At 51.4% G+C, this 26,794-nt stretch overlaps 1 protein-coding gene across 2 annotated transcripts in view; it reads right to left on the reverse strand.

Annotated features, from left to right (window-relative positions):
• The window catches only part of PPARGC1B (PPARG coactivator 1 beta), a 103,147-nt gene extending 83,077 nt beyond the window's left edge, over positions 1 to 20,070 (reverse strand). The window contains exon 1 of one of the 2 annotated variants that reach the window (XM_004587545.2): positions 19,620 to 20,070. In XM_004587545.2, the coding sequence (XP_004587602.2) occupies positions 19,620 to 19,697 (78 nt within the window). In that variant the 5' untranslated portion in view covers positions 19,698 to 20,070. The remainder of the gene's footprint in view (positions 1 to 19,619) is intronic. The other variant, XM_058677849.1, reaches the window with a different exon arrangement.
• Between the last annotated feature and the right edge of the window lie 6,724 nt (positions 20,071 to 26,794).

A 26,794-nucleotide genomic window follows, 5' to 3' on the forward strand; every position in this document is an offset into this window, starting at 1 on the left:
GCACCTGTGTGGGACACCTGGAAGAAGCTCCTGGCTCCTGGCTTTGGATTGGCTCAGCTCCAGCCATTGTGGCCACTTGGGGATTAAACCATCAGATGGAAGATCCTCCTCTCCGTGTATCTGACTTGCCATAAAAATAAATAAGCCTTTTTTAAAAAAAGGTTTGGATTAGGGAGTGGTGGCAGGGGGGCAGGGTACTTGTGTTGTGGTAGAAAGGTTGAGCCTCTAGTACCTGCAATGCTAGCAACCCCTATAGAAACCAGTTCAAGTCCAAGCTGCTTCACTTCCGATACAGCTCCACGCTAATGCACCTGGAAAAGCAATGGAGGGTGACTCCTATATTTGGGCTCTTGCACGAACATAGAAGACCCAGATGAGGGTTCCACTTTCTTATTTCTTCTTCTTCTTTTTCTTTTATAAAGATTTGTTTAGTTTTATTGGAAAGGCAGATCAGGATTATAGAAAGGAGAGACAGAAAGATCTTTCGTCCACCAATTCATTCCCCAAAAGGTTGCAATGACCGGAGCTGAGCCAATCTGAAGCAATGAGCCAGGAGCTTCTTCTGGGTCTCCCATATGATTGCAGGGTCCCAAGGATTTGGGCCATCCTCAACTTCTTTACCAGATCACAAGCAGGGAGCTGGATGGGAAGTGGAGCAGCCAGAACACGAGCTGGCACCCATGGGATCCCGGCATTTGCAAGGTGAAGATTTAACCAATTGAGCCATTGCACTGGACCTGAGGTTCCAACTTCTAGCCATTACAGTTATTTGGGAAGTGAACGAGAGAATGGAAGTTCTCTCTCTCGTTCTCTCTCTCTCTTTCCAAGAGTTCTGTGACATAGCCTGTTAAGCCACAACTTGCAGTACTGCATCCTTTATGGACACTGGCTCAAGTCCTGACTACTTCACTTCTGATCCAGCTCTCTGCAGATGTATCAGGAAGAGCAACAGAAGGTGATCCAAATACTTGGGTCCCTGCACCCATGATGGAGAGTCTGGCTTCAGCCTGGCCCAGTCCTGGACACTGTAACCATCTGAGGAATGAACCAGCAGACTGAAGGTTTCTCTCTCTCTCTCTCCCTCTGTAAATCTTAAAAAAAAAAAAAGTGGGGACCAGCATGCGGGGTATAGCCGGCTAAGCCTCCTCCCTTGATGCTGCCATCCTATATGGACACCAGTCCACAACCCGGTTGCTCCACTTTCCATCCAATTCCTGCTAATGGTCTGGAAAATCAACAATGGATGGGACCCTGCACCCATGTGGGTGATCTGGAAGAAGCTCCTGGCTCCTGGCTTCGAACTGGCCCAAATGTGGCTGTTGCAGACACTTTGGAAGTGAATCAGCAGATGGAAGCTCACTCTCATCTGTCCTTCTCTCTGTAACTCTGATTTTTCAATTTAAATAAATAAGTATTTTTTTTAATTAAAAAACTTTTTCAATTCTGGAGTATTTCAGATTTTCAGGTCAGGGTAAAATTCATAAATATTCTAAAATCTGAAAGACTCTGACATTTGAAGTACTTCTGATCCCATGCATTTTGCACAAGAGATTCTCAACCTGTATATTAGATGAGACAACCAACACACAAAATAAGAGAACATAAGATAATAAAGTTACTGATCCAGAACACTTTGGGATTCATGATAAAAAATGGTGTAATTTAACAAATGTCTGAGTTGAAGCAATATAAAATCTGAACATGTTCATTTCACTATCTGTAGCTTCCTTGGTAAATGATAAAGTTGCTTTCATGGCCACTTGTTTGTAAGGTTCGGAGAAGAGCTTCTCCTGCATGTGGGCAGATCCTACAGGACCACCTGCATGGGCACCCATGGTGTGCACTTGGACCTGCCTGTCAGGTCCACGGTCACCTAATCCACTGCCTGCGAAATCCGGCAGCTGGCGAGGGAGTAACGTGGCTGCGGTGTTGAATTGCCTGTTGGCCATACGGTCTCAAGGTGCGCCTGCTCTTTTTCCACTTGTGGCGAGCTTTCTTTAAATAATTACCGACCTCATCGTTGAGCCAGCAGCTCTGTAAGAAAGACATCGGAGGTTGGGGCCCATGGTCGGTCACCCTGAGCACTGTTGCAGACCCCCAGGATACCTTAGAATTCACTGTACCTTCCTTCCCCTAATAAGAAAAAAATTTTTAATACTAATTTATGGATCCGGTACAATGGCTCAGTGGCTAAATCCTCGCCTTGTATGTGCCGGAATCCCATATGGATGCCAGCTTGTGTCCCAGCTACTCCAATTCTCATCTAGTTCTCTGCTTGTGGCCTAGAAAAACATCAAAGGACGGTCCAAGTTCTTAGGACCCTGCACTCACATGGGAGACTAGAAGAAGCTCCTGGCTCCTGGCTTCAGATCAGTTCAGCTTTGTGGCCATCTGGGGATGGAAAACCTTCTCGCTCTCATTCTCCTCTCTGCAAATCTGTCTTTCCAATAAAAATAAATAAATTTGTAATAAATAAAGAAAAGAAAAGAAAGTGGAGCACTAAAAGGCAACTTTTGTAAGCAAAAGCCAAGCTTCTGGAGAGAGAAAACAGTGGAAACAAGGTAGATGCGAAACTGTATCATCTGTCAGTAGAGGATTTTGAATGACTTGCTCTGCTAAAAATAAGGATCTGGTCTGAAGTTTCCAAATTTTCCCCCAATCTTTCCACCCCCGTGAGTGACTTATCTCATGTTCCCTGACTCACCAGGAGGCTGGCAATGGGGGGGAATTCTCCCTCTTGGAGTGCCTCCTCCGCCTTACCCGCCTTACCCGCCTTACCCGCCTCCCAAACCCACTCCTTTAAGGCACATGATCCCATAACAAATTCCTTCCAACTTGCAGTTCACAGAGAAGTCAGCACCTGTCACCAAGACAAGGAACAGCACGTGGGGAGTGAAGAATCTGCAGCTGACTCCTCCCCCTGGATGGAGCACATCACCCACCTGAGTGTGATGGGACCAGCCCCAGGCCCACTGGTGTCCAGGGAATGACCCCCCTTTCCATCTCCACTCTGAGCAGAACTGACCAAAGCAAAACAGAACCCACAACTCCTAACGGGCTCGCCATAGTAGCAAGTTCTCCATCCCTCCTGGGCTTGCCACACTGGCATAGGAACAGCTCCAGCACAGAAGCACCATGTGTCACAGAGACACTCAGGCCTAGAGAAGGCAGCAGGACATGCCCAGGGTTCCACAGCAAAGATGGACAGTCCTGGCGACCCTTCAGATGCCCAGGTGCGACAAGCCCACTGAGCCGCTCTAACTCCAGGTGCAAACTCCCCAGATTTTCCTTGCCCAACTTTAAAGAGCTAGCAGTGAAAGTTTTTTCCCTCAGGGGGTGGGGCGGGTTTCCAAGCCACCATGGTTGCAAAATCACACAATGGACAGATCTGCAACTCCAAAGAGACCAGGAATTCCAGCTCCAGGAACTCACGAACAACTCTGGGAACTCTGTCTGAACTGGGCTCAGACACCAACAGTGACAGGCTTCTTTCAAAAGCCAGCCTTTCCTGAGGGGGACAAAACCCTCAGTCCTGGAGACATTTCACAGTGGTGACCTCACAGGATAAGCCACTTCAGCACCATGGGCCTAGGGTCCTCCATCTCTAAAATGTAGACTCGGCAAGACATGAAAATGCTGCACGAGTCCCACAATGACAAGCTACAAGGTCTAGCAGGGATGTTACCAATTATTTTAGCAGTCACCATTTTCCTCACAACTGAATGTATGGAGAAACCACTCCATAAAGCCACGAACCTCCCTGTCTCCATCAGGTACCAAGGGGGTCCTGGCCCCACCAATCCTTGCTATGCTAGGGCTAGGGGACACTCAGGACTGCACACGAGGAACAGCCTGCTGTGGCACTTCTTGGGCATATCCATGCTTCGCCCTCCCTGCCTGTAGCCTGAGGATGAGCCACACAGACCACAGGCCCAGGAAAAACCCAGTCACTGCCCAAGTCACCCTCCCTCTGAAACCTCCCCAGCCTTCACTTCCCAATAACGGCCTCCTGCTGTTCCCTGGGATAGATATCTCCGGGTGCCTGCCTACAACTCTTCCAGGTACCTGGCTCACACTCCACTCACAGAGTCTGCTGCATGGACAGAAAAAGGAAAAGGGGGCTGGCATTTGGCATTGTGTTAAGCTGCCAGTTGGGGCACCATGTCCCATAGAGAGTGCCTGGGCTTAAGTTGGTCCCCCACCCTGCCAGCTCCTGATTCCAGCTTTCTGCTCATACAAACCTGTGAAGCAAAAGTGATGGCTCAAGGACTCGGATCCCAGCCACCAGCAGGGACCCCCATTTAATTTCTGGCTCCAGGCTTCTGTTACCCCAGCTGTTGCAGGCATCTGGGAAGTGAACCAGCAGATGGGAGCCCTCTCTCACTATCTGTCTTAAGTTCTCAAATTAGGGAGAGGGGAAGGGAGGTAGGGAGGAAGGAAGAGAGAGATCAAATGATTGCCTCTGTGACTCAGGTTTTCTAGCTTCCTCCACCACACCGGCCAGTCACCAGTAACCGCCATTACTGTTGATGATAACAATACCCAGACACTGACCTGAATAAGCCCTCAGACACTGTATTGCTCAATCACTCATTGAAATATAGATTATTATCCCATTCCACACATGGGGACACTGAGGCCCAGGCAGAATAAGCAGCATGGCCTAAATCACTGTGCTGCTACATGACTCAGGACTCTGTCCTTCACTGCAGCCTCACTCACCCTCCACACCCAGGCCCCGGGGCCACATCCATCACCTGGACCTGGCTCACACAGCTCCTCCTCTCACTGCCTCCTGAGTGGATTCAGCCTGCCCCCACACCAACCCGGGCCTCTTCTGGCCTGAAGGAGCTGGGTCCTGTCCAAACAAGGCACCAGAGCGGTGCCTGGGCTCAACTGCTGCAATGCCTGCCCCACCACCCCCGACAGGAGGTGGGGCTCTAGGCTCCTGGGAGAGATTGCCACATTCCTGCTGGGGGCTGGACCAGAAAGGGCAAACCAGGCGGCCTCTCCCTCAACCACTGGGACAAAGAGCAAGGCTGCAGAAGGCTGGCAGTCCCCGGAGCTGCCGGGTGGGGGACAGGGTGTCACACCCACAGGACTTGGAGTAATTACTGCCCAACTGTGGGGAGATGGTCACATGAGGTCATTGGAGCACTGGGGCATGACTTCTGGGGGAGATAGAGCCCCTGGGGGTTTGGCCAGCAAAAGAACCTTAGACCTAGCCCCAACACGACCTCCTGGAACCTCAAGTCCTTCCTAGGCAAACGAGGCTGTCTCCTGGGATTCTTGAGTCAAGTGTGCTGGCTTGCTCAGAACAGTGGCCTACAGAGCTGGAACACTTTGCACATTCATTCATTCAATTCATAAAATATTCAGCGATGCCAAAGTCAGACTACTACCTAACACTACACACAAAATTAACTCAAAATGCACCAAACAGGGGTGGGCACTGTGGTGCCACTGGCTAAGCCACCACTGGGGAAGCCTGAATCCCATATCAGAGCACCGGCTGGGAGTCACAGCTGGTCTGTTTCTGATTTAGCTTCCTGTTAGTGCACCTGGAAGGCAGCAGACAGTGGCTCACTGCTTGGGTCCTACCCACCCATGTGATGACCCAGGTGGGGTTCCAGGCTCCTGGCTTCAATCTGACCCAGCTACGACAGTTGCATGCATTGGTGTTGGGTGAGAGGGGAAGTAAATGGAAGACCTCTCCCTCTCTCGGCCTTCCAAATGATGATAATAAATAAGAGGAAGCATTAGAAAAAAAAAAACTAAATGTAAGGCCACGAGAGTGAATTTGACAACAACGACACCAAAAGCACAGGTAATCAAAAAAAAAAAAAAAAAATCAACAAGCTAAACTTCATGAAAATCTCTAAAAGATACAACCCACTAGAAGATATTTGCAAATCATATATCTGAAAAAGCATTAATATCCAGAACACATAGAAAATGCCAGAAACTCAGAAGCTGATTCAAAAATGGGCAGAAGACTTGAATAGACATTTCTCCAAAGTAGATGTGCACACGCCAATAAGCACATGAAAAGAGACGCAATCATTAGGAAAAATGCAAATGAAACCAACAACAGATAGCACCTCATACCCACGAGGAAGACTACTATCAAAAGAAGAGAAAAACCACTGCATTGCGGAGCAGGTGAGACACTGGGAGCCTGGCCCGCAGAGAGGGAGGTGAAAGGCTGCAGCTGCTCTGGACAGCAGGACCTCAACACATTAAAAATAGAATGAATAGCTCCACTTCTGGGTAAATCCCCAAAAGCATGGAGAGCACACATGCTTCCTGGAATACATCAGTGTACTCTTAGCAGTGCCACTCCCAAGAGCTAAAACACAAGAGCCACATCAGTGTCCATCAAACAAAGAGGGGAAAGCAAACCCCAGTGCATGGCATAATGGGGTATTTATTCCACCTTACAGAGCGAAGGAATTATTATATCTGCTATCACACGGTGGATCTCAGTCACAAGCCAACACTGTAGGATTCTACCCCTGTGAGGCGCCTGCAGTACTCAAAATCAGAGAGACAGAAATTAGGACGGGGGTTGCCAGGATTGGGGATGGTGAGTGGCAGTCACAAGTAAGAAGCCAGTTTTAGAGGACGAGCTATTTTACAGAGCTGGACAGGGCAGATGGCTGCAGAACAGGAATGCGTTTTCAATGACAGGCCCACACCCTTAAAGATGCTGCAGATAGGCCATTTTGTGGTCCCTTCCTCCAACCCATCCACTTCTTGGGATAATCCTCCTAGGAGCTCCCCACTAGGTGAGAGAATGTGGCTGAGAGAATAAGGATTAAGGGGAATAGGGACAAAATGGAGACTTTTTTTAAGATTTATTTATTTTTATTGTAGTCAGATATACAGAGAAGAGAGACAGAGAAGATCTTCCGTCTGATGATTCACTCCCCAAGTGACTGCAACGACCAGACCTGAGCTGATCCGAAGCCAGGAGCTTCTTCTGGGTCTCCCACATGGGTACAGGATCCCAAGGCTTTGGGCTGTCCTCAACTGCTTTCCCAGGCCACAAGCAGGGAGCTGGATGGGAAGTAGAGCTGCCGGGATTAGAACCAGCACCCATATGGGATCCCAGCACGTTCAAGGCGAGGACATTAGCCACTAGGCTACCATGCCAGGCCCTGAAGACAAATATTGAAGTAGATTAGCTACAGCAACCTAGCAGGTCATCCTCTGGGCCTTCATTTACCCATCTGTGAAATGGGAATGCTCTCCACTTGCCTAATATTTAGGAATGAAATGAAAACCAGATGGATGGACATACTACACAGCAGTTTAGATACCCCACACCCCTCCACCAAAGCCTGTGGTTTCCCATCCCAGTTCCACTTCCCATATCAGCTTCCTGCTAACACTCAGCCTGGGAGGCAGCGCGTGATGGCTCAAGTACTTGGGTTCCTGCCATGGGATAACCAGGAGTCTCTGGCTTCAGCCTGGCCTGGTCCTGGCTACTGCTGCCATTTAGGGAATTGGTCAGCGGATGAAAGACCTTTCTCACTGTCTCTCTTTCCTCCTCCGTCATGTCTCTGCTTCTCAACCTAGCAAATAAATAAAATCAATCAATTTTTTTAAGTCAAGGAGAAATGGCAGGTAGGAAAGTCATTTGGTTTCCCCAGGCATTATAAAAGGACTTGCTGTCTGTGCCCTGATCTTTCTATACCAAATGCCACCCTGTACCACAGAGGCAAGGAGGACAGAGGCAAGGCCAGACACTCTACAAATTGTATCTGCTCTTTGCAACCAAAGCAGGGGTGGCATCAAAAAGAACCTTTTAAAAGCACACACTTAAGGGCTACTGTCATGAGATTTTCATCCAATACGTCCGGGACAACCTCAGATGTGCAATTCTGAGTTTCCTAACTATACTGTGGGCTGTGATGTGCATTCACGGTTGAGAACCACTGATTAGTGCTACCAAACCTGGCAGGTACATCACAGTCTCCCATTTGTGGACTAACCCCTTAGATCACATGGCTACAAAGTTGTGAAGAGGTGGGTGTCCTACACTGCTTGGAACGCTAGCATCCCATAATCAGGTTGCATCTTCAAGTCCCAGCTGCTCCATTTTTGATTCAGCTCCCTGAGAGCTGCAAGGCTACAAAAGATGGCTTAAGTACTTGTGCCCCTGCCACCCATGTAGGAGACTTAGATGGAGTCCCCACCTCCTACCAGCTTCAGCCTGACCCAGTTGTTGAGGACATTTGGGGAGTAAACCAGTGGGTGGAAGATCTGCCTCTCCCTTTCTGTCATTCCGCATTTTAAAGCAATCAATCAACAGAAGAGTAATATAGCTAAGACTTGGCCCAGACAAGGCATCCAAGCTCTCAGCAATCGCTAAGCTAAACAGCCATGCCTCACACCCAGCCACACACACTCTTTTTCACCCCTGCAGCCTTGGAAATCTGAAGCACAATACCTCGGTCTCAGCGATGCCATTAACTTTCAAAGAAACTAACTTCATCTTTTGGCACCAAGGAGTCATTGCGCTCACAGTATGCAAAGTCTATAAACTATTTTGAATGCCAATTTTTTTTTCCTGCTGTTGGTGGACTTATTTTCTGTATTTCACACTTCCAGCAGGTGAAGACCTAAGGACTGGAGGCCCTGCTACCTATGCAGTAGACCCAGATGGAGCTCCTGGCTTCCGCCCGCCCCGCTGTGATTGTTACTTGTGGGTGTCTGGGGAGTGAACCAGTGGATAGAAGATTCTCTCTCCACTCCTCCCTCTCTCTCTCAGCACCTGACTTTCAAATACATAAATCTCTTTTTAAAAATAAAAGATAAGCTTATTTTAGCAACAAAATGTTTGACAGCTACACAAGGTCTTTTTCAGAATATTGTATTAGTCATGAGCTTTCAGAAGATGTCTTCTACCCCTGGACACTGGGGACTTAGGAACAAGGTGGGTGGGGAGGACACCTTGGCCTGTCCCTTCTCTAAACCACATCAGCTTGCCTTGGTGCCACTGTGCAGTGTGGATCTATGTGAAAACTTCACCCCTCACCCTACGCCTTCCCAGACACACACCAACAGCATACCTGCTGCTCCCAATGTCACGAGGCCTGGCCACCACTGCCAAGTTGATAAGAACTGTGCACAAGGGCAGAGTGTACCAGCTCAGAGGGGAAGGTGAGAGGCGGTACACACCACACACGGATTCTAAGCATGTCACAGAGGGTGTCCTCTGTGTCTAGGGATTGAGGTCATGGATCCCAGACCTTCCTTGTCCTTTCACCTCTCTGGCTGTCTCTTCCTTCCTCCTTGCTGGAGGCCAGCCTGCCCAGCCCCTCTAGAATTAGCAGTTGGATAAGGGCACAAGGCCTGGTGGAAGGTGCTGCTTTCAATCTCCCTAGAAGACATGGGGACTTTGAGCAGACACCTCCCTGCAGGTGCCTACACTCCTAAAGCTGTGGGCCCTCCCACGTGGGCAAGAGCAGTGCCCTGCAGCAGCTTGCATTCCTAACAGTCCACAAGGACACACCCACCAGACGTGGATCCTGATGGGGTGTCTGGAGGTTCCCCCAAGTGTCTGCCTTGGAGTCCTGCGTGTACACCACTGGGGACCAGGGCAGCAGACTCCTCTTGGGGACAGACACTCAACTCACCCTCTCAAGCTGGTACCCACCCACCCAGCCAGCAGAGTTGTGTCTTTGTTCATGCATCACTCATCCAACAGGTGTGTACTGGGGGCCTACACTGTGCCAGGGACTTTCCCAAGTACTGGGGCTTTAAGGGTGACACAGCTTGACAAGGTCCTTTCTCACACAGGGAGCCACAGTCCTGATCCAATAGAGGAGGAGAATAGTAGGGAGTAAAAGCAAGGTCCATAATGGGCTCAGGCCACTGTGCTGCATCTAAGCCAGTTCTGGGAGGGCCTGGCCTGGCCACAGATGGCACACAGTGACTCCTGAGCAAAGAGATGTTTCCCCAAAACAAATATTCTTTTGCACCCCCACCCTCACCCCGACTTTGAGTTCCTTGCACCCCGTGCCTTTTCTCTATATTCAGCAGCCACAGCCAAGTGCAAGTCCCATCACCCACACAGTCTGCTTCACAAATACCTCCTGTCACCTCCATTCCAGTCCTCTCCACATGCAATGAGAAGCTGGGCAAACCTAGGTTCAAATCCCAGCCCAGCCATTTCCTAGCCTGGTGACTTACAAAGTGACTGAGTTTCTCGAAGTCTCCTTTTTTGCTTGTGTCATAGCAACAGCCTCTGCAGATGGAGGTGGATTGAACTAGCCCGGGCTTCATACCTGACACAGGCCAAGTAGACTGTTACTTCACTTCATATGATCATTGTTACAATGATGATGATGATGATGATATGATGAAGAAATCCTCAGTGCCCACCAAGTTCAAATTCTACCCCAGGCTATTCAAAACCCTCCATATTTATTATTATTATTATTATCGTTTGAAAAGCAGAGTTATAAGAGAAGAGACAGATGGATCTTCCACCTGCTGGTTCACAATGGCCGCAACTCAACCAGTCTGAAGCCAGGAACTTCGGCTGGGTCTCCCACATGGGTAGTAGGGGTCCAAGAACTTGGGCCATTTTCCCTTGCATTCCCAGGCACACTGGCAGGGAGCTGAATCAGAAGTGGAGCAGCTGGGACTCAAATTGGCACCAAAGTGAGGTGCCAGCACTGCAGGTGGTAGTGTTACCAGTTGTGTCACAATATCACATTAGCTTTCCACATTAGCCCATCTTCTCAGCTAATTCACATTAGCTTCCCACATTAGCCCATTTTCTCAGTTTGTGTTGTTCTGGGGTGACTTGGGTGGGGTGTTGTGGGTGGGAGGGATGCAGATCTAAACTCACCAGGATGACAACAGCAGTGAGTAAAGCCTAGGAACATAGGACATTTGGACCAAACGGTGCATCACACAGCAAATGGGGGCACATGTGAGGGGGGTGAGCCCAAAGTGAGTCTTGAAGGATGTAACTGAAGACAGGGAATAGCTAGGGGACCAGTGTCACTTGGTGTAGGGGAAGAACCACAGCACCAGCCCCACGGGGAGATGCCTGGCCAATTATACAATAAGTTAAGAGTGGGAACCGCCTCCTGGGGCTGTTCCTCTGAAATTACACGGAATTGTGCAGATGCACAAGAGGAATTTGTGGAAAGGATGAGTAGCTAATTGTTCTCAGCACCATCACTGCTTAAAATGAGGCCAGATGGGGAAGACCTAGCAGCGGGCTTCAAATTAAGGTGAGGATGTGTGGGCTGGTGGGTGTAATGGCTCAACTGCCTAATCTTCTGCTGGCATCCCACATGGGTGCTGGCTGGTTTGTATCCTGGCTGCTCCACTTTCCATTCAGCTCCCTGCTGATGGCCTGGGAAAGCAGTAGAGGATGGCCAAGTCCTGGGACCCTGCACACCCACAGCGGGGACCTGGAGGAAGTTCCTGGCTCCTGACTTCAGATTGGCTCAGCTCCAGTCATTGCAGCCATTTGGGGAGTGAACCAGTGAATGGAAGATCTTTCTGTCTCTCTTCTCTGGAAATTTGCCTTTCTAATAAAAATAAATAAATATTTTTTTAAATGATGCTGTTCTGTTCCTACAGCAGAGCATGGTGTGGCATGCCCGTGTCTATGATGGCTGATGAATGGAGGGACATCTGGACAGATGGCTATGCCCAGGAGTCTGCTCCAGCAGGTATGTGGCCTGTGGATTCTCTGAGTAGGGGTCGCTGGAGTCTGGGTGGGCAGGAAAGTAGGGATGTCCTCCAGGGCAGCACCACCGCCCAACAATGTTCTGGGTACCACCCTTCCTTTGCAAGGAGCCTGCGACCAAAAATAAAGGCGCGAGCAGCCACGTTGCCAAGGCTGTTTGCCATGGCAACATCAGGGAGTGACTCGTGGGCTGGCTGCTGCAACTGCTCAGGGCCTGGTTTCTAACATCTCTTCACTCTCCCTCTGCTAAATGACTGTGTTCTGCCAGGCAATCACAAGGAAAAATACGGCTGCAGAGCTGTCGGGAGCCTCCATCTCAGCTGCACAGGAATCGCCCGGCTGGGTTCCCAGACATGGGTCCCAGACAGTGGAGGCCCTACTGGGCAGAGCCAGCCCTGGCCAGCAGACAGAAGCTGAGAGGTAGGTCCTGCCCCTGGTGCATGCCCTGGTCTCCACTATGCCCCTACCCTGCTTATAGATGATGGTCTCCAGGGTGCTCCCCATTCTCTGAAGGCTCAAGTTGATCCTAGTGTGGTATTCTACGCTTTTCACAACTATCATTGTCATAACTATAGTGATTATCATGGGTCACCTGCTCACTTCCTGTCCAGCAATGTTGCAAGTCTTATTTGGCCCTTGCCGTTACACTGGACGATTATCTTCACTTCTGTATAGGAAGCAACTGAGGTTCCAGAGTATAAGTCACGTCCTCAAGGTCATGAGCACTAGCATAAACCTTAGGCTTAAAGCTTGAGACCAGAATGTGTTACTTCTTCACCTCTCTTTGATGGCAGCAGGGTCTGTACTGTCTATGTGTCTTCTACTGCTCAGGGGGCTGCCCTGCAGAATAGGCCCTGCCTGTGCCCATAGACCCCACAGCACTCACATAACTCTCTGCCCTACTTCCTAGGTAAAAAGATGAAGGCACAAAAACCTCCAGTGTCAAGGCCACAGTGCTTCCCCCCACTCCCTGTAACATACAACTACAGCAAATGTTTGTTGCCTTACCTAAAACACCTAGCAGTAATGACAGGCCCATGGCTCTTACCCTCTCATCTGTCTCTGTAGAAGCAGGGCAAGAGGTTCAGGAGGTCAGCAATCACCAAGCCTACAGACCTCTGGCCAGGTAATTCCTCTCTGAGCACCCAGGGGTGCCCCCAGGGTCCTGGCTCCCAGACCAAGTGGTCCTGCATACCTGAGGATTCACACTCTGTGGCAGGGGGTGTGGACAACAGGAACAGAAAGAAAATGCAACCTGTCTAGGGGCTCCTACTCCAGAGACCCATGAGGCCCCCAAAGTCCAGCTGCCCAGGACAACAATGCCTCTCAGAAGACTACCCACCTTGCCCCTCACCCAGAGCCAATACTGCCACACAACCCTCAAGTCCTTTGTGAACCAAGAGAAGCTAGGAGTGTCCGTTGGCAGCATCCAGGGCCTAGGGGCTTCATTGCGCAGTCCTCACTACCATCTCCTGTGGTGCGGTCTGGGACATCCCCCAGTGCAACAAAGACCAGAACCCCACATGCAGAAGGCATTCCACCCTGAAATGTCCCTGCTTTACCCACAACTGTGCTCATCCAGGGTAACTCTTTACCCCTCACCCTCCCAGAGCTTGCAGCACAGCAGCAATGAGCAAGGTGCCAACAGGTGTCATAGGCCCTAAGGGCCCATTCCACGTGTAGCAGCAGTCCGGGAAACAGCCTAAAACGCTTTGCAGGCAAATCGGGCTAGGAAGAAGTGACAATGACAGGGCCAGCAGCCAGGAAAGTATATTCTGGGTGATCCCACAAGTGCTTATTAGTCTGTCCCCTCTCAGAGCCCACAGACTGATGATGGACCGTGAGAAACCATGTCCTGAAGAGGGTCACAGTCTAGCACATTCTTCCACTCAGTGGGGACTCCAAGGCTATGGTGTTCCAGGCGCACCTTGACAGTGAACGAAAACACAACAAAATCTTTGCCTCTTGGAACTCAACATGCTGGAGTGTTTTTCCACATTTAGTGGGATCTACACAGGAAGGGTTGCTTCTACCACTTGGGGTGGATTAGTGCCTTTCGGGCATGCGCTGCTCTTAACTCTCATTGTCAGGTTGATTTCTACTGCCTCTTCACAACCACTGTGTGGGGAGTGCCTTGGAGACCATCATGCTAACACTGTTCTCATCTTGAAGCGGGGTAGAGGTCTAGCAGAGGCCAGGGTATGCATTCTGGCCATGCAGGACCTAACTCTCAGAGTCTTTCCTCTCCACACACGTGGAAATGGGAGCTGGGTGAGACTGCATTACCCACTCAGGGTCTCTCAGCCAACAAATTTCAGAACAGGAGCTCAGCTCAGGAGGACTCTGCTAGCCCTGCATGGTATGACCAGGTGTGTTGGGGCAGCTAGGCAGCTGGACCTTGCAGGGGACAGAGGAGGCCCAGAAGAAATAGCATGGAGTAATAAAAGATGGGGCAGGGCTGGGGTCCCAGGGGAAAAGCAGACAACTCAAGTACCAGCACTGGGCTAGCATGCAGACGCTAACCAACAAGTTAACTAGTTTTTAAATAAATCGTATTTCTTCTTTTTTCAAGAGGCAGAGCTACACAGAGGCACACATAGAGAAAGAAAGGACTACAGAAAAACACAGGAGCTGTAGAGTCCTCTCAGCTCCCTACCCAATATAGCTTCCCTTGGTAAAGGTGTTGGAAAAATAACCAACAGAACCCCAAAGGAGTGCCCGTATTCAGGAAGCTTAGGAACATGAACCCCCAGTCCTTCTGGCTCTTGCTCACCCTCAGAGTTCATGCAGGTAGTATCTAGAAGCAAACACCGTGAATTCAGGAAATCTGGACCACCCCATGTGCCATCTCTGTGAGAAGGAAATGCAGCAATGCCAGCAGCAGGCTCCACTGACAACAGGGATCTACAACTGGCTCAATAAATGTCACTGAAGATGATGATGAAGAAGACAGTTGGTAACACCGGAAGGCCCTGGCTAAGATTTCACTGCCAAGCCACAGCCCCCATCTGCAAGGCTGCTTCTTACTCCAGGCAGTACGCTTAGGCAGTAGAAACTCTCCCGGGGAGAGAAGGGAAAGAGTGACTCATGTTGCGGCTTAGGCGACCCTGGGGCCGGCCTGCACCTGCTGGGACTGGAGGCCCCAGTGTAGAAGGGAAACATGAGCCTCCTGAGTCCAGCTGCTGAGCCACTGCCTTTCCTGGGTTTCATGGGTTTCATTGGCACAAGCTAGAGAACCCAGGCCTCCAGTGAACATGCCTCGTGTGATCCCCCCTCCTCCTACCCACCCCACTGGGTCTCACCGAAATGACGGTGGGCAAAGGCTGCATGTCCATCTGCTCCTACATGTAGCTGGAACTTTGACTTGAAAAACAAGTTGACCCTGGCCTCCACAACAGCCCTGACTTAGCAAACTAATTCCCTCCTTTCTCTATGTGGCAGTGGCCCTTTCTGGGTGCTCAGTTCCAGCTCTGGGACATGGGGACAGCATACCAATTGCAAAATGGGCCAAGTTCACACAAACACTTCACAGAACAGAAACACCGTCATGGTGTGGGGAGGCGGGAGTTCAACATCGCGGTAATCAAAGAAATGCACATGCAAATAAGAGTGACAGAATTTATTGATGAACAACCTGGGGAAAAGGAAATAGCATGAAAATGCCAGGAGTCCTGTGAGTATGGAAAGCAGCCACGCCACTCAGCACCTCCTTCTAGAAGGTAACTCAGAAGCGTGTTTACCACCACATGCCCACGCAATTCCTTTGATGGAGCCATTTCACCTCTAGGAATTTAAAGAAAAGAAAGGGGGAGGGGGGAGAAAGGAGACATGTGTGCAAAGATATTCATCTCAACATTACTTACAATAGCCAAGAAACAATTGTAAATAACTCAACAGGAGTAACAATGATTAAATACACTGTGTCCAACCTCCCGAAGACATACTATATAACTAGGAAAATATCAAGAATATTTATTGATATGGAAGGATGTTCACTGCATATTATTTGGAAGGGAAAGAAGCAACTACAAAACAGGGTGTTCCCAAGTCACAAATTAGTATGTACAGAAGGACTCTTGGGGGGCAGTGATCTACAACAATAAGAAAACAGTCAAGAAATACATATGAAACATCAAAAAGTGTTATCTTCAGCTAAAATTACATATTTCTGTCTCCTTTATGCATAGAATCTAGTCTAAATTCTGTAATTAAGTATGACTAAGCAATGAGGACCTGAAGACATACATAGTTCTAGCCGAGTCTGACACCTTAGGCATCCAGGACTGACTCCAGGCGACTTCCAGCTGCCCGCATTCAGCAGGGGCTTGAGCATGCTGTCTCTGGAGCCTGAGCCCTGGCCCACAGCTGCAGCCCTCTGCATGCCTCACTCCCCAGCCGTCACCCCTACCACCCTGGGAACTGCTCCTTGGCAGGGCCTGCTGCACTGTAGCCCATAATCCAAGTGCCGGACCTACCAACCAGGCAGAGAAGCATGGCTCAGCGAGCTGACAGGTGCCATGTGGACACAGAGAAATGGAAGGCACAGCTGGGTCCACGGTTCCGCACATACCCAGTGCCTAGCTATGTAACACAAACTTGGAAAACCAGGGGGAAAAAAAAAAGCAGGCCAAGCCAGGCTGGAAATGTTGGCCTGGAAGGAGGGGGTTGGGGGGTGGCAATGGAGGCCATGAAGGATGGGGGTCATGCCGGATGGGGGTCATGCCGGATGGGGGCCACAGGACAGTCCAGGCAAGGCACAGCCTGAGCAAAGGTGACAGCAGCTCCAGAGTCCCTTGGGAAACATTCCTCAACCCTTTCCAAGAAGCTTTCACAATCTCTGCTCAGCTTCATGTCTGTACTTTGGCCCCAGTGGGGGGTAAAAGTTAAGTCTTGTACTATAGCAATAATATAGTGGAACTTGGTGGGGGGGGCGAAACTTGAGGAGGGGATAAGGGAAATCCCAGGGTCTATGAAACTGTATCATGAAATGATAATAATAATTTTTTAAAAGAAGAAGTTAAGTTTCTTCAACAGCAGCCCTTCCTGATAGATAATCTAACTCTGGATTAACAACCAAAAACAACAACAATAAAAATCAATGAATGGCCACTTTCCCCAACCCTCCCGGAGGGCGGGAGAAGACAGCAGAAGAGAGGGGCAAGGGCAAGGCTGGGGTGGGGTGGGATAGGGTAGGAGGGGGCTGCCGACGCACCGCACAGCTCGCATGCAAACAACGCTCACCCCACAACCAGGTAGGTCCTGGCCCTTGTACGGCCAGCCCCATTTGACAGCGGGAGGATCAAGGCGCGCAGAGTTCAAATGGCTTGCTCAGGATCACCCAGCCAGAGAGTGGGGAAGACGACTCCACTCAGGCCTTCTGACTCCAAGTCCAGTGCTATTTCAAGGTAACACACAGGACCTGGGGTCAGGAGCCCTGGGTGGCTCTGTCACCCGCTGGCTGCGTGGTCCTGGACAAGCCGCTCACCCAACACTGCCTCTTCCCTCCAGCTGTAAAATGAGGCGGCGCCGCGCCACGGCCCGCCCAGCTCCTCTTCCGGCGGCGCGCTGGGAGCCTTGTAGGGCCGGCCGCAAGACGCGCCCTACCCATTACATTTCCCAAGTTGGGCCGGCGAAGATCCCACAAGATCCTCGACCTGTCACGTGGCTCCATAAAAAAAGCGAACGTCCCAGATTAACTTTCACTGCACTGCCTTGGCTGACATCCGATCACTCACTTCGCTAGCTTCCTAGGGGGGAAATGTTCCCCTTGGGTGGGCAAGCTTGCTCCGTGGGTCTCAGAGGCAGAAAGCAGCAACAATCGCTGAGCCCAGTGCCAAGGCTAGAGTTAAAACCGGGGTGTGTGTGTGGGGGGGTCCAGCTCTGGGAACCCGCAGTTCCTGCCGTGGCGCCAACTGTGTCAGGCTTCCTCCGCCTTGGCTCTGACTCCAGGCTTGGAGACAAACCCCTCACCCTAGGCATGGGCAAGGCCTTAGGAGCAGGGTCTTCCCTACTCTGCGACACCCTCTCCCCCCAGCCGGAATCCAGCCTTCCCTTCGCCACAAGTGTAGTCTCCCGGGGTGCTGAGGCTGGGACTCGCCTCGGCTAACAAGCGGGCGCGGTGCGTGTGACGGAGCCGGCGACAGCGGCGGGAGCTCTCCACCGCAGTTTCGTCAGCGGCAAAGGTACGCGCCCGGCGCGCGCACACAAACACACACCCGCACACACACGCACCCACGGGCGCGGCCCCCGACCCTCAGCCGCGCGCAGTCACACGCCGCCAGCCCCCCTCGGCCGCCGACCCACCCAGGCGCGCCCCGCCACCCAACACGCGGCCCCGCGGCTGGACCCCGGGCGCAGGCTCGTCTGCAGCGCGGACCGGCCTTCCCCTCAGCGCGCCGTGGGCTTCCCCTCGGCGACACCCGCCAAGCCGCGCTGTCCCGGCCGCCAGCCCGATCGCCGCCCGGAGCCTGCCCGCAGCTGAACGTCTCGGCGGCGGCGTCCCCCTCCAAGTCCCGTCTCGCCGCAAAGGAGTCAGCTAGCGAGCCTCTCCCCGCCCACCCGGTCCCATGACAGCTGCTACCGCCCAGAGACTGGCAGATTATAACAAGAAGCAAAGTTTCCCTCTCTCTTTCTCTCTCTCCTCCCACCTCCCGGCCCCTCCGCCTGCCCCCTCCCTTCCCGTGTTATGCAAAACGGGCCAGCACCGGCGCTCCCACTCCAGGTACCCAACCAACCCCCGCAAGCCGCGCCCGGTTCTACCCGGCGGCCCTTCTCGGCGCCCAGGCGTGTCCCCGCATTCGAGGTCTCCTCCAACGGCCCCACAGTTTCCTCAGTTTCTCGGTGACCCAACAGCTGGCTGCCTGGAGAAAAAGCCCGAACTCCGTTGTCAAACTTTACGCTTGCAACAGGCATGGGTGGGTGAGGGTAGATTGGGGAAGGGGTAGAGGGGGGCTCAGGCCCCGCACCAACCTTTTCGAGAGCTGCTGGTCCTGGTAGCACCCCGTCCCCGACTCTGGGCTGCCCGCTTCCTCGCCCTCCCCCACACACCCGGCACACCATAGCACCGTCTCCTGTCACGCGCGTGTCGCCGGTGGGGTTCCTGGGCTCAGCTAAAACCCGGGACGCCGCCTCGCCTTCCCTTCCCCCTGCGTCGTGGAGCACGCGCCGTGGCCGCGCGCCGCAGGGGGACCCAGGAGCCCCCCTGACAGTCCTTCCGCCCCCACCCAGCTTTGCCTTGCCTTGCCTAGCTTTGCCCCGGGGGGTTCCACGGGATAGCGAAACCAGGAAGGCGCTAGCTATCTCCGCCTGCAGATCCACGTGCCCGCAGCCCCCTTTGCCCTTAGCCCGCAACTGGCAGGAAACTCCGCGCTGCGGGCTCCAGTGGGAGGCTGTGGGGGGTCAACAGCAGCAGCACTCGGTGTGGAGTGGCGGGGAACCGGGGACTAGGGGTTCAGGGGACTCCGGGGCCCGGGTACAGGCGCCCGTGCTGGGGCCCCAAGTACACGTGAAAGTACGGCAGCAAGTGCCGGGCGCTGACGGCGCGCCTCCAGCACCCAGTGCCAGCCGGAGGGTCCCCTACACCTTGGCGTGGCTCCACCTCCCCAAGGAGGCGCGGTACCCCTAGCTCGGCTCTCGGGCGGGCGTACTGCAGGCGGCCAAAGCAAGACCCTCTCCACCGGACGTAGTGCCCCTGGCGCTCCGGCAAGTCCCCGAGAGGACCACGGGCTCCGCGCCCCCTGTAACGGAACGCATCGCAGTGCTCGTGAAAGAGGGGCTCTGCAGCATCGAACCCCAATCTCCCCAGCGCGCCCACCGCTACGTCCCCAGCCTCCGCGGCTGCCACTGCAGCCCCCGCGGCTCAGCACCCGGGCCCTGGGCCTGCGGCCCCCGCCGGCCGTACCTGCGTGTCGGAGAGATAGTTGAGGAAGAAGGAAGACAGCTCTTCGTCCAGCAGCGCGCCGCAGTCGTTCCCCGCCATCTTCCAGCCGCGGCTGCAGCGTGCGGCGGAATCAGCGCCGAGCCGGCCCGGGGGAGGGAGCGGGCGAGCGAGCGAGCGAGGGAGGGAGGAAAGAGCGAGGCCGGCGGGAGGTGGAGGGCGGAGCTCGGGCCCGGGGCTGCCGCAGGGCCGCTGGCTGCGGGGGCGGGGCCTCGCGGCGCCCGCGCGGGCCGGGGGTCGCACCCCCCCACTTTGCTGCGCAGAACCTGACGGCGAGACCCGCTCCCGCAGCCCCCAGCAGGCAGCACACAGCCTGCAGCCGAGTGGCAGTGCCCCAGCCTAGCAGCCCGATGCCTGCGCAGCAATGCGGGCAGCCCCCTGCTCCTGCCAGAACGAATCACGTTGCGTTAGCGCTGGGCGGGCCCTGCGAGGCGACCTGCTCCTGCACAGCTGGGGAAACTGAGGCTGGGCCGGCGGGGAGTTGCGTGTACTTCAACCGCGGGAAGAGAAAGCCTTGGAGGCTTGCATTTCTCTACATAAACTGATATGCTAGGAGGGAGAAAGAAAAGCCACGGGCACAACCAGGGAAGGCTGCTCAGAGGAGGTGGCATTTTTAAATCTTTGAGGAATGCATTGACCCTTATTTTTTTTAAGACTTGACCATTTCTTTCATTTTCTCCTAACACTCCTCTTCTACCAACTGCTTCTCCCCCCCCCAAAAAAAATACACTTCTACTACTTCTCTTTCCTAGGCCCACGATGCCTGCACTTAGTAGGCTTCAGCCAGCAGAGCCCATGGGCCTTTTCTCAGTTGCTGTGACAAGGGACCTCTCCACCAGCAGCCCACCCGCAGATTCAACCCACTCTCTCTCCTCCTGGACCACCGCCAAAGCCTTGTAATTTAGCTCTCCTTTTGCTTTCAAACCCTGGTCACATTTGCCACTTTGCACTTGTTCCCATGAACCTCACCTTACTGGACTCTACGGCCCACAAAAGCAGGGCTCTGATCTGTGTTGACCTGCACACAGTAGGTACTTTGTGAGTCATGTTGAGCTGAAAAAAACTGCAGGATTTTAATCCTCACTAGCAGTGCTTGTCCAGACAGAGAAGCTGCCCGAGAGTGCACCTGAAGCCAGCAGTGAACTCAGGCCCCTTGGCTTCAACCTTGAACTTTCATTCTTGTGCCCGCTCTTAATCAGGCAGGAGATCTTCAAGAAGGTGGGGAAATTTGCGTCTGTTTCATTGGGCACACCTGCCTCCTGCCCTCCTCCCACCCCATCCTGCACACCCAGCCCAGGAAGAAACTCAAAGCCCTGTGAACACCTGCTCAGACTTGAACACAAGAACACAAGCTTCCTCCATTCCCAGGCAGAGGTTCCCAGAACCACAAGGCGTGATTTCACGCTTTGGGCGTGCAGCCCACATGCTTTTAAAGAACAATGCATCATCTGCACAAAGCCTTCCTCCAGAGGCCTGGGTTCTGGTCCAGCTCCTGCCACTTCTTGGTCAGCTCAGGAAGATCCCAGGCCCTAGAGTTCCACTTTCTGATTACAAGAGTCATTTAGTCTCAGGGTCTGGCCTCTTCATTTACACCAAATCACAATTACTTACATCATAGGACGTTAGGAGATATGTAAAGTGCCTGGCTGATGTCTGGCCTCCTAGGGCAGACGCTAAATTCTCTGGCCTTCTGTATTCTCATGCATCAGAATGGGAATAAAGTAGTTTGCATGAGGATACTTCAAAAGGTTTTTGAGAAAATGGGATTCAAAGAATAAGATTATTTTGGTGCAAAAAAAATTGCGTGCCAAGAAAGTTTTCTCAAAATGGAAAACCTGAATTATGAATTATGAGGAGGGGTCTACGTATGGATTTCAGGGTTTTATGCACTAAAATAAACCCATCATTTAATTCCATTTTCCATGAGCTTTTGGGAGTGCCCTCATAGCTATATGCACACCATTCTGCATTCTCTGAAGGCACTGACCAGCATGTTCGTTGCCTTCTTTCTGCCCCTTACAGACTGCTGGTTTACCTCAGGCTCCCATACCTTTAGGTTTGAATTCTGGTCATTTACTTAACCTGAAACTCAACTTTCTCATCTGTGAAATGGGAGCTGTTTTGGTGCTGCTCCATATAGGAATCTCATCAGGATGGGGGACAAAGCATGCGTGTGAAGTCAATTGTCTGATCCTACACCTGGCTTATAGCAAGTGCCCACTGCCATCATCACCACCACACAACCACTCAGCACTCAGGACTTGTCCTCCCCCAGGGCCCTGAGCACGAGACTCAGAGTTACGTGGGACAATCTCCGGATCTATTCCTCCTGGACCCAGCCTGCAAAGGCCTCAATAACACTTGCCCAGAGCCCTCTCTGTTTTGGGGTTTTTTGTTTGTTTGTTCTTTAAGATTTATTTATTTTCACTGGAAAAGCAGATTTATGAAAAAGAAGGAGAGACAGAAAAAAATATCTTCCATCTGCTGGCTCACTCCCCAAATACCCATTCAGCCAGAGCTGAGACAATCCAAAGCCAAGAACCAGGAGCATCCTCTGGGTCTTCCATGCAGGTGTAGAATCCAAAGGTCTTGGCCTTGTGCTTTCCCAGGCCACACACAGGGAGCTGGATGGGAAGTGGAATAGCCGGGGCACAAACTGGCACCCATAGGGGATGCCAGAGCTTACAGTTGGAGGATTAGCCAGTTGAGCCATTGTGCTGGTCCTCGCTCTGTTTTTTAAAAACTCTGGCGTTCACAGAAAGGCCACAAATGGCCCAGGCTCAGGGACTTCCTTTTCACAAGTGTCTTTGTCTCAGGAGTCCCATTACCACACACCACCTAAGAGCCTCAGCCCATCGCCCATCCAGTCTGAGGAGGAACTGGGGTTTCTTTACTGTGATTAAAAGCCCTCAAGAGACTAAAGTGTGCGCAGAAGGCTTGTACCACCTCTCTCTGGGGCTGTGTTCCTGTCTGTGACAGATAGACTCAGAGAGATGAACTTATGCAGAATCCTCTAGCCCAGATGCCGAGGCAATGCCCAGGCTTCTGCAGAACTTAGCGGCTTTTTTTGTACCAAGACTGCCAGCTTCCTGAGCCTGTCACAGCTCTAATCCCCTCAACAACACTGGAGAAGGTGAGTCATGATGTCCGTTTCTGCCTGGGGAAACAAAAACTTCAAAGGGGTTAGAGTGATTAGCTTCAGACCCAGCAATTAGAGACATGGCTGAGATTTGAACCCAGATCTGTACATGCTCCAAGTCACAGACCTTGAAAGGTAATGAGGGAAACCTCAGACCAGCTACACACCCGCAGGAAAGCTGGAGCAGCAGCATGTTCTTGGCCTACCACTTCCAAAGGAAGGGTGGCAAGGATGCCACTTCTCTAATTCAACCGGCTCGTGTATGTTCATGCGTGCATGTGTGATGTGTGTGTGTCATTTTGTCATTATTTTTAATTTTATTTAATTGTGATACAAACAGCCATCTTTCATCCACTGGTTCACTTTCTAAATGCCTAAAACTCCAGCTGGACCAGGATGAAGTACAGAGCCTTTCATCAAGGTATCTCACATGTGTGGCAACAACCCAACGATTTGAGACATCACCACCACCAATGCCTTCCTGGGTCTACATTAGCAGGAAGCTGGAGTCAGGAATCACAGTTGGGATGCAAACCCAGGTGCTGGACTATGGAAAGCCTGTGCTTCCTCTGCCTCTATATTGGCTCCATCTCCCCAGGGTGGTGGAAGCTAGCTGTGTGCTCACCTAGTGCATGGCCCAGAGCTCCCTAGATGTCACTGAAATGCTTCAGCAAAATGGACTTGCCACATTGGCCTTGGCAACTTCAGTTCAAGTACATCGGCATCTTCTCCTTTCTGACCAACAGAGAAAGCTTTATTCAGGTCCTTATGACTGTGGTCTCAAATTCTTGAGGGTACAACTCGTAAGTCCTGTCACCAAAGTTTCCAATTCAGTAGACCTGGGAAGTGGGGGGAGCCGACCAGCTGACTCTGCTGCTGCTGCTGGAGACTTCCCATCAGCCACAGCTGTTGGATGACACCTGCTGTGTGCTTGTCTTTACACCAGGTGCCACCCACCCATGTTTTATGCAGCAACATAAACCCTTTGGAAACTGTTATGGGAGGACACGGATCTTGAAAATGGCCCCAATTTTTTTGCCAGCCACTTGTGACTGTGATTCCGACTCAGGCCAGAGGGCCAGCTGATGTGGTTTTGCTGCTGTCCAGGGCTGGGGATCAGGGCCACAAGACACTAAAAGGACCCTGTTTTGTAGTGGTTGTTATGAAAGCCACCTCCATCCTGCGGGGAGTGAGGAACCTTAGGATTGCAGAGGGGCATCCCAGAGCACTGTGGCCACTGGCTTCCTGATGCGGGCCTGGGTCACCCAGCCCTTTTAGTGGTCAAGTTGGGACCAGAAGCCAGGACTCGGGGCTATGTACACAGTGCCCAAGTGGCTTTCAGTGCCAGGAAGTTGGAACAGGTGGAGACAAACACCCGTATTTGAAGGTCTCAGAGTCAGGGACCAGAGCCTTGGGCATTGGAAGGCCCACCTTAAACAAGGCATTTTGTGTGAGTTAAGCAAGGTTCTCTTTCCCCTGTGGGGTTAACCCATGTGTTTGGAGTGGAGGGGAGTGCAGTTAGCCCCTTGCTCTGGCTCCCGGCAGCTGGTGAGTCAGCTGTTACTGTGCTCCAACTGTGCAATGCTGCTCATAGTTCACTCTCCCAGCCCCATCAGAGGCCACCTAGATGGAGCAGAAGATCTCAGTCAGGGCCCGCCTGATGCCCATTTCATAAAGGAATCAACAAAATGCTCTTGACTTTGGAGCTAGTTTTGTGATGCAGCACATTAAGCTACCACTTATGTCACCAGCAACCTGTATCATAGTGTTGATCTAAGTCCTGGCTGCTCTGCTTTCCCATCCAGCTTCCTGCTAATGTGCCTGGGAAGGCAGCAGCTAACAATGGCCCAAATTGTTGGGTACCTGGTACCTATGTGGCAGACCCCAGTGGAGTTCCAGGCACCTGGTTTCAGCCTGCCCAGCATCAGCCATTGCTGACATTTGGGAAATGAACGAGTAGATGAAAGATTCTCTTCTCTCCCTCCCCCTCTCTCCCTTTCCCCTCTCTGCCTCTCCCCCTCCCATTGTCTCTCCCCCTCTCTGGCATTCTTCCAAATAAACAAATAACTCTTTGGAAAAAAAATGCTTCCATATCTGAAACTTGTGAGTGCTGACATGGTACCACAGATGGAAAATTCCACACTAGGAAACTTTGTTCTGCACACAAAATCACTAAAATGTCTGTATTAAAATTACCTCCAGGCTATGTGTATAAGGTGTATATGAAACATAAATGAATTTCCTGTTCAGACTTGAGTCCCATTTCTAAGATATCTCAATATGTGTGTGTGTGTGTGTGAATATTCCAAAATCTGAAAAAAAAATCAGAAACCCTTCTGCTCTCAAATATTTTGGTTAAGGGATTCTCAACCTGTGTATATTTATGTCAGAACAGCAACATTAATGAGATAAAGGACAGCCAAGTTTGTATCTAGTTTATACTAAACTAAATTTATTATATCTAGTTGATACTAAACTAATTTTATTATACCTAGCAAAGAAGACAAGCAGATAAAAATAAAACTCGAACCCTCTGCACTGCCTGGCTTTGGGAATCTGGGAAAACCACTCCTTGGCAAGGATCATTCCGTCTGTCCTGGGTGACCTAGAGTTTCCTGTGGAGCCAGTTCACTTTACACAGGACTTTGAACTTGACATTCACGGTCCTAAGTTACCAGTAATGCTTCTCTGTGGATTGTACTCTAAGAGGCAAATTCAAACGGCGGCAAAGTACAGCGAGAGGGCTCCACAGACTCAGTAGTGTGGTGCAGCACATTAAGCCACAGCCAGCACCTCCCACATTTCATATTGGAGCATGACTATGAATCCTAGCTGCTCCACTTGTCATCCAGCTCCTGCCTAACAGGCCTGGAAAGGCAGCAGAAGATGGTTTACACATCTGGACCCCTGCCATCAACATGGGAGACTTGGATAGAACTCCAGGATCCTGGCTTCAACCTGGTCTAGCCCTGGCTGTTGTGGCCATTGAGGGAGTAAACCAACAAATGGAAGATTCTCTGTATGTGTGTGTGTGTATATCTTTCAAATAAATAAACCTTAAAAGAGAGAGAGAAGTGGTGAGGTAAAAGGATGCATGGTTTCTGGCTATAACGGATGACAGGTCTTAGATGAACAATGACTTTGGTGAAACTCCCTGGAGAGGAAGGATCAGATGACTGTGAGACAGCTAAAGGGAATGTACTGGTGCCATGCAAACACTTGGAAATAACTTCAGCATCTAGGAAGGCAGAGCAGTTCCATTCACACTGGCTACTTATAGGAGACGGAAGCCCACACACCTGTACAAAGAACTATATCTGGAAGCATTTGCTGCAATACCATTAACGATGGTGACAATCCAGGGCTTTGGGAACACACACGGAGCTAGTCCATCACCCAAGAGTGAAAATAGGGGCCAGTGCCATGGTGTGATGGGCAAAGCTGCCATCAGTGATGCTGGCATCCCATATGGGTACCAATTTGGGTCCCAGTTGCTCCACTTCTGATCCAGCTCGCTGCTAGTGGCCTGAACTAGTGGGGGAAATATGGCCCAAGTGTTCAGACCTCCGTACCAACATGGGAGAGCCAGAGAGAGCTTCTGGCTTCAACCTGGCCCCAGGCCCAGGCATTCTAGCCATGTGGAGAATGAACCAGCAGAGTTACAGAGATGATATTGCTCGTTCTGTAACTCTGCTTTCAGACAAATGCATATTTACAAAAAATAGTGAAAATAAAGTAACATCTACATGCATCCATACAGATGCAACTAGAAAACAGCAAGACAGCAAGCTACCTCAAGCTTCCCACTATGTGATGCCACTTGGCTAATATTTTTAAATGTATGAAATGGCCTCCATAATATTGCTTAACACACGTATGTGAAGTAAAATATGAATATAGGCCAGCAAAGACAAAGGTCAGTCTTAGGAAAGTGGGATTAAGGGGAGGTCCCGGGACTGGCTCAGAGGGAATGTGGTGCAACAGTCACACAATACCTGCC

The sequence above is a fragment of the Ochotona princeps genome, chromosome 19 (assembly GCF_030435755.1).
Source record: "Ochotona princeps isolate mOchPri1 chromosome 19, mOchPri1.hap1, whole genome shotgun sequence".
In the NCBI taxonomy this organism is placed as follows: Eukaryota; Metazoa; Chordata; class Mammalia; order Lagomorpha; family Ochotonidae; genus Ochotona; species Ochotona princeps.